The sequence below is a fragment of the Lampetra planeri genome, chromosome 45 (assembly GCF_965212315.1).
Source record: "Lampetra planeri chromosome 45, kcLamPlan1.2.h2, whole genome shotgun sequence".
Taxonomy (NCBI): domain Eukaryota; kingdom Metazoa; phylum Chordata; class Hyperoartia; order Petromyzontiformes; family Petromyzontidae; genus Lampetra; species Lampetra planeri.
This window is the reverse complement of record NC_136151.1, coordinates 5,268,634-5,283,725: the sequence shown is the minus strand read 5'-3', so window position 1 is coordinate 5,283,725 and position 15,092 is coordinate 5,268,634. Positions and strand designations below refer to the sequence as shown.

The window sequence follows — 15,092 nt, the reverse complement described above, 5'->3', positions numbered from 1 at the left end:
CGACACGACTAATATTGTCTCAACACGCATTAATAACACAAAGACACTGTGTGTTATTACAGGGATAGAGACAACACAAACTCCAAATTTCCAGCAACTGTCAGGGTCGGAATCCAACCAATGACCTCCTGCATACCAGGCGAGGGAGTTAACATATCCTAGCCACAACGGCGTCCCTCCTTAACGTGAGACACCAATCCGGTGTGAACCCAACCTCGAGTCTCAGGGTGTCGAGCAACGCTTAAATGATTTTGATTTGACACATTGATTATATTGTACCAGTTGAAATAATTGTGTAAACGCTAATTGCATTGTGCTCTGGGCTGTGGATGAGATTTCTATTTTCTTCATTGCTGGCATGGGTTTGACTTGTTTTGCTATTATTTTCATTTTTGTGAACCAGGTAACTCTTGTCAATGAGACTTACCCTGATCTCCTGAGTGATAACCTCGTTGAACTCAAATTCAACACGACTCGATCATCATCAGCAGAAATATCATCAGCTGCAGAATTAGTAACAACAACAGGAGCAACAGCATTAGCAGTGGTAGCTCCATCGTTAGCATCATGATCAGTATCAGAAGTAGAGCCATAATCAATAATAATACAATCATTATCAGCAGTAACAGAATAATCAATAACATAAGCAGCAGCATCATCGCTAGCATCATCAATATTATCAGGAGTAGGACCAGCAGCATTAATAATAATATAATCAGTAGTAGTAGTAACAGAATCATCAGTAGCAGCAGAAGCAGCAGCATCATCATTCTTGCAACCGACACTCATCCTAGTATCTTGAGTTCTCACCTGGTTAAACAAATCGACTTTAACACGTAGGCTTTCGCGACCAATATTATCAATAATAAAGGTTTCTTGGGTTAAATCGCGTAAATATAAGTATACTTGATTGTGTTCTGGGTTACCTGTGAATTGGAATCACGTTGTATTGTGGGTCAAGGGTCAAAATATTCTGGGTGAATACAAATTAAATTTGAAAATTATTTTCAAGATTGTCATCCAGGCTTGAATGTTTCTCTCTCAGAGCTGAGCCTGACTGCCTTGTGTTATATTACGCGAGATTAAACCCGGTACGATTTGGAAATCTACAGCATACGCCTTCACAGGTAAGTGCTGTCTGTAGCATTGGGCTAAATTCTATGGCGTGTCTCGTGGTATTTATAACTGCACACTCAGTCAGTTTGCTTGTTCGTATTCACGATGAGCTATGATGAATTGATCCCGACTGATGGATGATGATGAAGAGTATGATGATGATAAAAAGTAACAATGACTATGCTTGGTAATGATGACCACAACCCACTCACCTGCACCCAATACTCTCCTACCCGATACCTGTCACACCTTAACCCACGACTCACCCAGCCGTCTACAGAGACCCTCCCTCCCACCTGCCCACACTCACACCTGCTCGGCCATACACCTGCCCATCCTGCCACCCGTTCCTCCTACCCTCCCACCTGCCCACCCACTCGCCCACCTACTCGACTGCCCAACCTCTCACCCGTCCACCTCATGCATATTCAAGTACCCATTCCCGGCTGATCTCCCTCCCACCTGATCGCCTGCAAACCCGCTCACTCACACACACTCACACAAAGACAAAGATCCCCCGTATAATTCTAGATTTGAAGCTTTCGTGACTGCAAAGATTCATATTCTTAGGTTTTTTCAGTAAAGTCACGTCGGTAAAGCCACGTAGGTAAAACATTAATATTAATAATTAAGGCTCACCCTCTTAAGCCTCACCTTACCATATGAATAAAAAGTGTGCTGTACTTGGCCCTTCCCCCCTCTCCAACCATTATATAAACGGAGTGGTAGCTCCTGCAATCTCTCATTTACTTGATACAGCTGTCGTGGCTGTGACGGTTCCACCTGAAGACGGAAGCTTGTGTTGCCTCCGAAACGTCGTGATTTTTATTTTATTTTACTTTTATTAATTTTAATGTTTTACCTACGTGACTTTACCGAAAAAACCTAAGAATATCCCCCGTATAGCCTGAACAGACTATTGGGCAAGTCCTGTTAGCGAGCACCTATGACTTCTGGCACGGCACACGAATGGGTTGGTGGCCAGCACCAAGCCCGGCCGCCTTTGTCTCCCGAGTGGCGATGTTTATACTCCGCAGCAGGTACTCATTTGAGGCTGAATCGACCTAGGGGATGCCCATGACCGGTTCAGGCAATGGTCACTGGTGTTGGTGGCCGTGAGTGGATGTCGAACTTGGGTCGGCAGGTTCGTAGCACAGCGCACTCACCACTACAACACTAATCTCCACCTACACACACACCTGCTCAACCACCAATACGATCACCCTCATATCCTCCCACTCATGTACACGTGAAGTTGGGAGATGATTTGTCAAATTATTAACAATATTAAGTTAACTATTTTTTAAAGACAATTTTTATATATAATGCTCAAATAAATCCTGAACAAATAAATGGCAATGATAGAGACGACAATTAAAAAAAACTTTTATAAGAATGTTTTACAAGGTACGGTTTGGTGCAGAAATCCAACGATCCTCTCCAGAGCCGACGACATCAGTCCAAGGAACAAACCATCACCGTTTGCCTGGCCACTCTGGGTTTTGCAAAAATCGCGACCTGTAAACCCCAACACCGCGGTGTGAATGCAACGCTCCTGTCTACGCAGGTGAGAGTCGATTCGTGTCTTGGTTCGTCGCCGCCGTGTGCGCTCCAGCGACAGCGTCTCTCAGCCACAGCGAGCGGCTATCGGTGAGAAGCCACTGAGAGTCGTGGCGAGCGCAGCTCCCACTGAGAGCGTAGCGAGTGGACCTGGCTCCCGTCTGGAAGTGGTCAAAGCCGACCGTGTAACGTGTCTCACGTTGCGTCTAGACAGCTGCGTGCGATACGAAGCTCGTGTCTGTGACCTTGACCACCTGAGCACATTTCCACGGAGTGTCTCGTGAGGTTTGTAACCTCGTGCTAAGTAATGTTGGCTTCCTTGTTCATCTCCGATGTTGTGAGTCCCCAGGATGTTGATGGTTAAAATATTTTACCTGGAAAGTCGCTCGATTTAACTTCTCATTCGCAAGGGTGTTCTCGGTGTCAAGTGACACATGCGTAAAAACTTCAATAAGTTTACTGTGGACTATATTTTGTTATATTTCACCAGGTAAGGCACACTGAACAATGTAGCTCTTTTTCAGAAACGATCTGGCCATCACAGATGATAGCTCAACGAAGTGGTTTATCGTGTGGAAATGTATAGGAGTAGCTTAATACTCTAAACGCGTGATGTTGATTCTAAATGTGGAGGGGAAAAACGACCCCAGTGAGAGAGACACGCTAACTCCTAATATGCAGCAGGCGTCGGGGTCGGGATCGAATCCACGACCTCCTGCAGACCAGGCGAGGGAGTTAACATCTAATCACTCCAAATAAAAACGTTACAATCTACATCTTACACGGTTTACGTTTATAAACAACGTGAAACACATTGATACAGAGCCAAGAACAGAGGCAAGGCAAAACACCCACGAGCATCAGAGGGCAGTCAAACGCACGAAAGCGCGGTGCGCACTGACGGTTCATGTGGGACGTTCTCTCGCTGTCACAAAGTAACTCAACGCGTTCGTAAAACACTGCGTGGAGCTTAAAAGTAACATTAAACGACGTTTCAGGCAACGGACCTATTCATAGGACATCATTGAGAGTTAAAGGAGGAGGGCGATTCTGAATGAGTGCGTGCGTGCTTGGGGTTTGTACTCTGATGATCGTTGCTTGAGTGAATGTAAGGGTTTGGAATTGGTTCCCACGCACGCGTTTCTCTCTGTGTGCACGTGGCAGAGTTAAGCGGATCAACAGCGAATTAATAAATAAATAACAACGCCAGCCTCTGTAGCGCCTAAGCATGGCGAGCCGTTCTCCAATCACCAAAATGTTTTGGTGACGCTACGTTTGGCAGTGGCGGACAAATAACAACAACAAACAATCTCAGCACATTCGTAGAGTCGCTCTACCTCTCGTGCTGTGAAGAGGGGCCTTTGCTCGAAACGTCGCCTGTTGTATACAGTACTGCCTTTTAAGGCCACAGAGTGTCATGAATAAACGTGAGTTTTTATTGTTAAAAATACGTGTGTATTTGCACGTGTACATATATATTTTTGTGCATTTCAGTTTCTACGTGTCTTTGAGAGTGCAACTCACACCACTGAGTAGCTATGCGAGTGTGTGTTAATATTTACTACCCAGATTCAAGCGATGAGGTTGTCCATAACATGACACATCACACTATCTACTGTGTACAGCTCAGATACAGTATACCTGTGTGTAATGTTGTTACATACCCTCACCATGTACTATAGCTGAGTTACAAAGTGTGCTGTATAGTGTGATGTGTAATGTTGTTACATACCCATACCTGTCAACCCATATGGGTTTACCCGTATTGTTTCTTGCTGTGGTTGTCCCACCTGATGACGGACGCTTGTGTTGCGCCCGAAACGTCGTGATTTAATTAATTTTATACCTACGTGACTTTACCGAAAGAACCAAAGAGTATTAAATTATAAATATTACTTGACGCTCACGCCAGTTGGTTCAGGGCACGGGGTCTGCAACCTGCAGCTCCGTAGCGGCGTGCGGCTCTTTGAGGGACGGCTGCTTCGTGAGACGTTTTTATTTATCAAGGACCAACACCACCACCGTCTCTCGTACCCACACCACGTTTTATTTATCAAGGACCACCAGCACCGTCTCTCGTACTCACACCACGTTCTTATTTATCAAGGACCACCACCACAGTCTCTCGTACTCACACCACGTTCTTATTTATCACGCATCACCACCAGCACCGTCTCTCGTACCCGCACCACGTTTTTATTTATCAAGGACCACCACCACCGTCTCTCGTACTCACACCACATTCTTATTTATCAAGGACCACCACCACGGTCTCCCGTAGTCACACCACGTTCTTATTTATCAAGGACCACCACCACCACGGTCTCTCGTACTCACACCACGTTTTTATTTATCAAGGACCACCACCACCGTCTCTCGTACTCACACCACGTTTTTACTTATCAAGGACCACCACCACCGTCTTGTACCCACACCACGTTGCATTGCAGCTCTTGAAATAACGTGTTGGGTTTTTTTACTTACCGAATTGTAACAAACAAAGAAAACATGTCTCGTTATTTTGGTTTCTGAACCCCCTGGTTTAGGGGAATCGGTTTTTTAAACCCTGAATACGATCTGACAGCGGTGTAGTTTGCTGGGCAAAACGCACAGCCTCACCCTAGCCAGTGTTTTGTTTACGTGACAAACCTTTCTCATTGATTGTGTCGGGTGGTGGCGGGTTTAACGACACGTTAAATATTTACGCGATCGAACCCAAAAACACGTTTAATGAATAATATTGGTCGCGATTAGCCTACCTATATTTTTAAATCTGAAAAGACAGTACGAAGCGATAGAGGGACAGTACGGCTCCCCGGGACCATGGTTACTAATTGAAGTGCTAATGATGATTGATGGGACGAGCGTTGACAGGGTCACGTGAGGGGAAGCACGTGACCCAATGGCCGTGAAGTGTAAGATTGAATAAGAGACGGTGCGAACCGGACCTGGGAGCTGTTGTTGTTGTGGGGAATCGCCGTCGTCTCCATCGTCTGAGTAGTCTTGAGGCTAGAATTACATTGTCTCATCAGAATAGAGTCGTCAAATTACCCACGTGTATATCGTCACTCGTCACGTTGTCAGCAGACTTTATTCATAATAAATATACATGAACAATAAGACGGTGTCTCTGAGAGCTACATTACAAATGTAACGCCACGTCTACACAGGTGAGCACGGGCTGCCGCGGAGAACATTCCAGGGCGAGTCTAGTGGCGTTCATATTTTAACTGTAGGTGAAGTCAGATCGTTTCCTTGTTCGTCGTGGCTGCTCCATGCTTTTTACATATCGCTTCGGTGGCTAGGAGATGTTAACTACCTTGCCTGGTATACAGGAGGTCGTGGGTTCCATTCCAACCCTGACGCCTGCTGCTGTATATTTGTAGTTTGCGTGTCCCTCTCGCCGTGGTCCCGTGGATTTTTTTTCTGCTTCCTCTGGTGTCCCCTCGACATTTAGAATCAACGTCACGCGTTTAAAGTTTTTGGCTGAAAAAATATCCACGCGAAAAGCCGCTTTGTTGAGCTTTCAATCGTGGCCAGGTCGCTTAAAGAGCTACATAGCTCAGTGGATCTTACCTGGTAAAATATAAAGAAATATTTTTAATAGAATTTGCCAAAATCAGCCAGAGTAAAGGATGTAAAATGTTGACATTGATAAGAATAGGTGATGAAGACTTCTTTTGTTTAGGTATTGACGATTTTAAATATTGAACAATATATTTTATATTCTTGGTTCTTTCGGTAAAGTCACGTAGATATTTTTTTTTACCGAAACAATCAAAGAGTATGGATTCTTGCAGTCACGACAGCTTCAAATCAAGAACGATTAAAAGTGTCTGTCGTCAAAGTAAAAAGTCACATCGGCGATAAAATCGCGCCTAGTGAATTGAAAGAGACATTGATGAGACGTCAACCATTAATGTTGTACAACAACAACAGCAGCAGCTGCTGTGCGTCAACGAGCTGCGCCACCCGCACGCCGTTCGCCACAACGCGCTACAGACGCAGTCCATGGAGACACGGAGCCAAGGCGAAGTCGTCGCTGCACTCCGACAACAAAGAAAGCGGTGGATAAAGCAAAGCACTTTGTGGCAATCGCCCCGAATGTCAACAAGACGCAGGGAACTACTAACTTTTATATTTATATATATACTGTAGATGTACATAATGCAGGTTGTTTGGGTTAGATGGTTAACCACCGATTAAACTGTGTAATGGTTATTGGTCGCGAAAGCTTTACGTGTTAAACTACTGTTAGGTGTTCTAGATTTGAAACTTTTGTGACTGCAAGGATTCATAATCTTAGGGTTTTTTTCGGTAAAGTCACGTAGGTAAAAAATTTAAATTAATAAAAGTAAAATAAAAAATAAAATAAAAATCACGACGTTTCGGATGCAAGACGGAAGCTTGTGTTGCCTCCGAAACGTCGTGATTTTTATTTTATATTTTACTTTTATTAATTTTTACTTTTTAACCTACGTGACTTTACCGAAATAACCTAAGAATATTGTTAGGTGTGTTATGGTGATGTGTTAACTTTCCTTGTACTTGCGCTACTATCATGTTTGTGTACTGTTTGTTGTTGTGACGTTCTTACCCCGTGCTCCTACTGGACATCTGTTACAAAGAGCTTTACAGGTCATCGGATTCCTCCTGCAGTATAAATATTCCGATTCTGATGTACGTCAGTCCAAAGATGCCAAATTAACATATGTGATTACAAATCGCGTTACCGGTATCTGCTTTGATCCACATTGCTCACCGTAGCTGTTGGGCTGTTCGGAATGTACTACTCATTTAGCGGGGGGGGGGGGGGGGTAGCAACAATTTTGCATTAACTTTTACTTTAAAACATAAATACACGAAGCAAGTCACAGCATGATAAAATCACTGTAACTGTTATTATACCATGATTAACAAATTACAATTTGAATCGATGGAATAGGGTAAAGTTTTTTCATAACATTGTGAAATAATGGTATAGAATCACCCCTGTGGTTGGTAATGATTTCTCCGTGGGTCATCGCAAGACAAATTATTGTATTCAATTGTAATTCAACTTTAAAGCATGTTTTAAACATGTTATTGTATTTAAACTTTTAAATATAGAAACACTTTCTTTCGTGTAAACATCCCCGATTGTAAATGTTGTTTTGGCCAATCAACAGGCGGGAAATAGTGAGCGTTAGCGTGACACACGCTGGTGCTTGTTAAAGCCAAGGGCGCGAATCTACAGGTACATCTAGACAGGTTTGTATGTTTGTGTGATGCGGGGCTTGTTTTTACATTCCTTAAACATCTGAGCACATTCTATGGGGATACCTCGTGAGGTTTGTAACCCCGTGTAAAGTAATGTTTCATCCTTGTTTCTCGTCTGTCTGCGAGCCCTGATACAAATACTCACCACTCACCATCTACACACGACAAACCAGCCGATATCCACAAACATTACTCACCATCTCATATGCACACACACACACTATTCACTCACCATACACACACACTACTCACCACTCAACATTCACACACCACTCACCATCCACACACACTACTCACCACTCACCATCCACACACACTACTCACCACTCACCATCCACACACACTACTCACCACTCACCATCCACACACATTTCTCACCACTCACCATACACACACACTACTCACCACTCAACATCCACACACTACTCACCATCCACACACACTACTCACCACTCACCATCCATACACACTGCTCACCACTCAACATCCACACACACTACTCACCACACACACTACTCACCACACACACACTACTCACCACACACACACTACTCACCATCCACACAAACTACTCGCCACACACACACTAATCACCATCCACACACACTACTCACCAGCCGCCATTAACCAGGGGGAACATCTCCCCCAGGAATAAACCCGTTTCGCACATATTCTAATGGAGATAATGAGACCAAGAAAGAACTGCAAAGTGTAAAAACAAATCCTTGCAGAAAGAAGAGACAATGATGGCAACGAGAAAAAATTAACCCGTAAAAACAAAGTTTTTCACTATAAATCCTTTATATGCGTGGCATCGGAGCGGCTAGAGTCCTCTCGTCCTCTGGCTTGAGATGGCTGCCACCTATGGGTCAGATGATTGTCTGCCACCATTAAGCAATTGGTCATTAAATATTAAAAACAAATTCTCTAAACAGTGTAAAATTTGGGAAAAAATTTTCACGAAAATTAATTGTCACGCACAACGAGTATGTGTGCAAAATGTCAGCTCGATTGGATCACGGGAAGTGGGTTAAAAAACGACCGAAAGATTTGCACGGTCCTAAGCAAGCAAGCAAGTGAACTTAATATAAAGGATTTAAAAAGGCAGCTCCAACCAACTCGCCCTCGCATTAAATGGACTTGCTCCTCGCTACATTCATGATCTCCTTCAGCCACGAATATTCCATCAAGATCGTCAAGATCCTCAGCTTGTGCATTGCTCACCGTCCCACGGTCTCCAGGCTACACACGTGGAGGTGCGTTGGCAATTATGGCACCTACACTCTGCAACTCGTTGCCCTTCGAGGTCAAGGGGACTTCCGAGTCACTGCTCATCTTCACATCTCCACTAAAGCCGTCTCTGTGTAAAATGGCTTTCTCCCTTTAGTGATGTTTAAATGTCCTCACTTCTTTCCTTGGGTGATGTTCACTATTTTCTGCTTTACCATGCATAGCACCCCGAGAGCGATTGTTTATGGGCGCTTTGTACATGTTAATTATTATATTACCATTACTGCATGATTATGTAATCAGTAGAAATGTATTATTTAATTATAAAAATACTATTACTGCATTAGCATCATAGTATTATAGCACGAGCATTTATTTATTATTTATTTATTATTTAGGTGTCAGTATTAAACAGTTATTATAATTAAGTTATTAATACATGAAAAAACGCAAAATCATTTTATTATTATCCATTTCCAATTACATAATAATTAAATTATTATAATAACATAATAAAACTATACTACTTAAATTATTATTATTACTTGACGGTCACGCCAGTTGGTTCAGGGCACGGGGTCGTCAACCTGCAGCTCCGTAGCAGCGTGCGGCTCTTTGAGGGACGGCTGCTTCGTGAGACGTTTTTATTCATCAAGGACCACCACCACCACGGTCTCTCGTACCCACACCACGTTCTTATTTATCACGCACCACCACCACAACCGTCTCTCGTACTCACACCACGTTCTTATTTATCAAGGACCACCACCACCGTCTCTCGTACTCACACCACGTTCTTATTTATCAAGGACCAGCACCGTCTCTCGTACTCACACCACGTTCTTATTTATCACGCACCACCACCAGCACCACTGTCTCTCGTACTCGCACCACGTTTTTATTTATCATGCACCACCACCACCACCGTCTCTCGTACTCACACCACATTCTTATTTATCAAGGACCACCACCACCACCGTCTCTCGTACGCACACCACGTTTTTATTTATCAAGGACCACCACCAGCACCGTCTCTCGTACGCACACCACGTTTTTATTTATCAAGGACCACCACCAGCACCGTCTCTCGTACTCACACCACGTTTTTATTTATCAAGGACCACCACCACCGTCTCTCGTACTCACACTACGTTTTTATTTATCAAGGACCATCACCGTCTCTCGTACTCACACCACGTTCTTATTTATCAAGAACCACCACCAGCACCGTCTCTCGTACTCACACCACGTTTTTATTTATCAAGGACCACCACCACCGTCTCTCGTACTCACACTACGTTATTATTTATCAAGGACCAGCACCGTCTCTCGTACTCACACCACGTTTTTATTTATCAAGGACCACCACCACCTTCTCTCGTACTCGCACCACGTTGCATTGCGGCTCTTGAAATAACGAGTTGTTTGGTTTCTCTTTTACTTACCGAATTGTAAAAAATAAGAAAAAATGTCTCTCCTTGTTGTTTTGGTTTCTGAACCCTCTGGTTTAGGGGAATCTTTTTTTGTTAAACCTTGAATACGAACTGACAGCTGTGTGGTTTGCTGGGCAAAACGCACAGCCTCACCCTAGCAGGAATGTTTTTTTCTTATTATTACACGCTTTTATTTAACTCACTCTGTTGTTGTCGTATCCTCAAATCTTGTAACTCAATTTTAACCCACTTCCCAATGTGGTATCGACTGCAAACTTTGTATACTTACGTCATACTGCTGACAATGCTATACTCTATAAAAAATGAAACAAGTATTTTTAAACAATCTTTTTTATATGTTATGTTTCGGCTTGGGTCTAATTGTCCACGCTCAACTGACGTTGGCTGTAAATCACCACGGTCCCTTACGTTGTAGCAAGCTTCGGGGTCACTTCCTGGAGTCGTCGAGTTCTGCCATTCCGAGTACGGTACATTTCATTAAAGCGTGTTTAAATATTACTTATTTTGTTTACGTGACAAACCTTACTCATTGGTTGTGTCGGGTGGTGGCGAGTTTTACGACACTTTCATATTTACGCGATCTACCCCAAAAACACGTTTTATGGATAATATTTGTCGCGATAGCCTACTTATGATTTTAAATCTTTAATACAAATTTACACGGTGAGGTTTACAGTGGAAAAACACAGCCTCACCCAAGCCGGTGTAACCAGTCTATAAGACAAACCATCACAGTTTTCATGGTTACCGTGGGGTTTTTGTAAAAATATATCAATTGCTACTCTTTAACCTTGACACTGTGTGTGTGAATGTAACACCACGTCTGCACAGGTGAGTTCGGGCTGCCGCGTGGAACATTCCAGGGCGCGTCTCGTGTTGTTTATAATTTATCTGCAGGTGAAGTCAGCTCGTTTCCTTGTTCGTTGTCGCTGCTCTGTGATTTTTTTTACATCTCGCTGTGGTGGCTGGAAGATGTTAACTACCTCGCCCGGTGTACAGGAGGTCGTGGGATCAATCCCGGCCCTGACGCCTGTCTATGCACTTGGAGTTTGCTTGTCTCTCTCACCGTGGTGGCTTGAATTTGTCTCCGGTCCTCCAATTTTTCCCTCCACACTTAGAAACATGCGTTTAGAGTGTTTGGCTGCTAGAAATGTCCGCATAATAAGCCACGTCGTTGAGCTATGATTTGTGGCCAGGTCGCTTCTGAAAATAGCTATAAACCTCGGTGGGCCTTATCTGGTAAAATAAAAATAGTTTTTTTTTATAGAATCGTCTAAACTCAGCGATTCCAGGATGTAAAATCTTAACATTAACAATAGGTGATGAATATATATTTGTTAGGTTATTAAGATTTAAATCCTCGATTTTCTACGCATAATAGGAAAATGGACGGTGAAAGTCATATAGATAATGAGCTTAAATGAACCACGATGTTTGTTTAGCCAGGGGCTGTTCGCTGTGGTAATGCGTGAGGCCACCCATCCAAGTAACCACTAACTCAACTGCACGCCCCTCCCAGCCACCCTTCCTTCAGCCCTCTCTCACCACCTGCTCGCCCACCCTCACGCCATCCTCCTGCCCATCTGTCTCCCCTCTCACCAAATAACCCCCCCACTTACTCACTCAACCACCGCCACCCACCCACTCACATACCTCCGATTAGCACGGTTGACTACGTATGGTGTGAAAGAAGTTCAACATACGTACAACCATCGTCCACCCAGAATAAAACGGTGTCGTAGGAATAAAAAACAAAAACATATTTGACACATGAACAGAGGACGCACAAAGCCAGTTGTTCAAATGCTGATAAAGATGTTAGACGATTACAGACTGCGAAGCTTAAACAAACAGGCCTTGCAAGAAAAAAATGGATAAAGACACAGATGGAAAAAAACAAGTTAACCTTTACATCAGAATGTTTCCACAAGGTGCGGTTCCATTGTGCAATACACACGGCCTGACTACCCGGTCAATCAGCTTGTAGGATAAACCATTATTGCTGTGTCCCGGGTTGCTGCTGCTGGGTTTTGTTTGTACAAATATATCAATTGAGCCCGGTCAAAGCTATGTATGTATGTTGAACTTCTTCCACACCGTACATAGCCAACCTTGCTAATCGGAAGTCCAGGGGAAGGACAACAAACTAAACACAAAAATCAGTTTTAGCTATTACACAGTGCGTGACTGTACCGCCACGTCTACACAGGTGAGCCCAGCCGCAGTGTGGAACATTCCAGGCCGTGTCTCGAGGTATTTATAACTTAGCTGCAGGTGATGTTAAGTTCATTTCCTTGTTCGTCTCCGCTGTGTGAGCAGCTGCTGCGATAGCTCCTCCGTGAGCCGCGGCGAGCGACTGAGTCCGAGTGAAGCCATGGGCCATGGCGAGCGCGTCTCCCAGTGATTGTGTCGACAGTGAGCTGAGCTGCCCCATCTGCTTGGGCACGTTTGACTGCCCCTCCACGCTGAGCTGCGGACACTCGTTCTGCCTCCGGTGTCTGGACGGTGCCTGGGAGACAGCGAGCAGCTTCAGCTGCCCGCAGTGCCGAGCGGCCTTCCCTGAGCGGCCCCAACTGAAGAGGAACGTGGCACTCGCCAACCTGGTGGAGCAGCTCAGAGTTGCAGAGAAGATGGCTGCAGTTGTCTTCTGTGACACCTGTGGTGATGGGGAGACTCCTGCAGTGAAGACCTGCCTGAGGTGTGAAATGTCCCTGTGTGAGTCCCACCTGAAGCCTCACATCAATAACCCCAAGTTGAAGGACCATGTCCTGGTAGCTCCCATTGTCAGCCTGGAGGAAAGAAGATGCAAGAAGCACAGAGAGGAGCTCAAATTCTACTGCAAACAGGACGCGAGCCTGGTGTGCATGGCCTGTACCATTACCGGAGAACATAGAGGGCATGATGTCGACACACTGGAGGATGAGCATGATACGCGGAAGGTGAGCACCTCAGTGTGTGAGAATGGTATCGCTTCAGTTCAAGGTAGCCATTCGGTTTTGGCAGGGAAAGGAAGGGACGAGAGTTTGAGTGTAAGGAGGAGGAGGGTGGTTCGACGCATTTTGGGTGAGGCGTGCTCGAGGAAGGTCATGTTTGGATGTTGCTCATGAAGTGAAGAGCTGTTGTGTTGAACGATCATGTCCCTGTCCCCTGATGTGGCCTTTACAAAACCAGGAGTGGAGCTGACAAATTCGCAACGTCTACATCTCATTCAATCAAAAATACCAGGAAGTTATTCTCATCACTGCGCCTTGCCTACTTGCTTACAGAATGTTAAGTCAGTCCAGCATGACAAACTGAGTACTCTTTTGGTGGACAATTATAGAGCCATCACTGTGGAGTGCTCCCTGTGGACCGTGGCTGAGAGGGGGGCCGCTCAGGGAGTGGAGTCTCCTATGGTGACTTTGTCTCTTGCAGAGTGGAGTCGGAGAGGAGACGCGAGTGGTGGAGGAGAAAAGGAAGAAGGCGGAGGCGTCCGTGGGACGGATGAAGGTCGCTCGCAAGGACGTAAAGGTACCACGCATGGGCTCTTATCTTGTAACCTTCACCCTCCGTGGAATCTGTGACTTCCTGTGAGGACAACTCCGTAGATTCAAGCGAACGTCGTGAGGCGTCAGTGTAATAGGAAAGAGCAATACATGATGTAAATTGCTGCTTGAATGTGAATATTAAAATGCAACGTTTATGACAAAAATTTAATTTCTAGTACCACTGCAAAACCATATACGGGATAACTCGAAATACTGTTTACAGGTTTGATAAAATAAAAGTGCATGGAGCAACGATTATATTGGATTAAAATCTAACACTTATAACAAGTGTAATAATCCTTCGGGAGACGGCTTCGGAATCAGTCCTTTTATTTCTACTCCACAATACACTTTGCTCACTCACTCTCCGTTGCTGGCAGACAACGGAGAGAGGACAGACTTCGCACTAAGTCCCCACCGCGCACGTGGCACCCAGAGCTCCCGTCCGCACGTGACCCTGCTCTTGTCAGTTTCAGTCTGCTCTCGATCGTTCTCTCTCACTCGCTCTTAATACCTTCGTCACGTGGTTCCCCCAGCCAATCGTTCATGGACAGCTTCGACCATTCTTGATGGTTCCCTGTCAATCCCAGGACCACGCCCCTCATCCGGCTCCCCATTAGCTGGGGCCCCGAATGGCTAGGCCAATCACTCCTGATGACCTGTCGTGATCACGCCTGGGCCATGGTCCCTATCTCAACCCTTATTGGCTACAAGCAGGACCGGCAAGCCAATCCCCACGTGAACCCTCTATGGCTGTTATTACATCACCCCCCCCCCCCCCCGGTGAAAAAATTTAGCCGTCTCGGCTGGGAAAAGGGTGAAGAACCAATTCCGCAACATCTTATTAGGGCACCAAGGTGCGTTTAACAAGTCGAGGGTGAACCGGCGTTCCCGCGCCTAACAACATTTAAAACAGTCACCCATAATAAAAAATCACAACATACAT

The 15,092-nt window shown here is 44.9% G+C and overlaps 2 protein-coding genes across 2 annotated transcripts in view; both read left to right on the top strand.

Annotated features, from left to right (window-relative positions):
* LOC144733051 (E3 ubiquitin-protein ligase TRIM11-like) overlaps positions 1-15,092 on the top strand; it is a 265,988-nt gene that overhangs the window by 196,022 nt on the left and 54,874 nt on the right. The gene's annotated exons all lie outside the window — the stretch shown is intronic.
* The window catches only part of LOC144733243 (E3 ubiquitin/ISG15 ligase TRIM25-like), a 34,394-nt gene continuing 32,211 nt past the window's right edge, over positions 12,910-15,092 (top strand). Inside the window, exons 1-2 of the mRNA XM_078615031.1 lie at positions 12,910-13,558; positions 14,034-14,129. Of these exons, the coding sequence (XP_078471157.1) occupies positions 13,001-13,558; positions 14,034-14,129 (654 nt within the window). The 5' untranslated portion in view covers positions 12,910-13,000. The remainder of the gene's footprint in view (positions 13,559-14,033; positions 14,130-15,092) is intronic.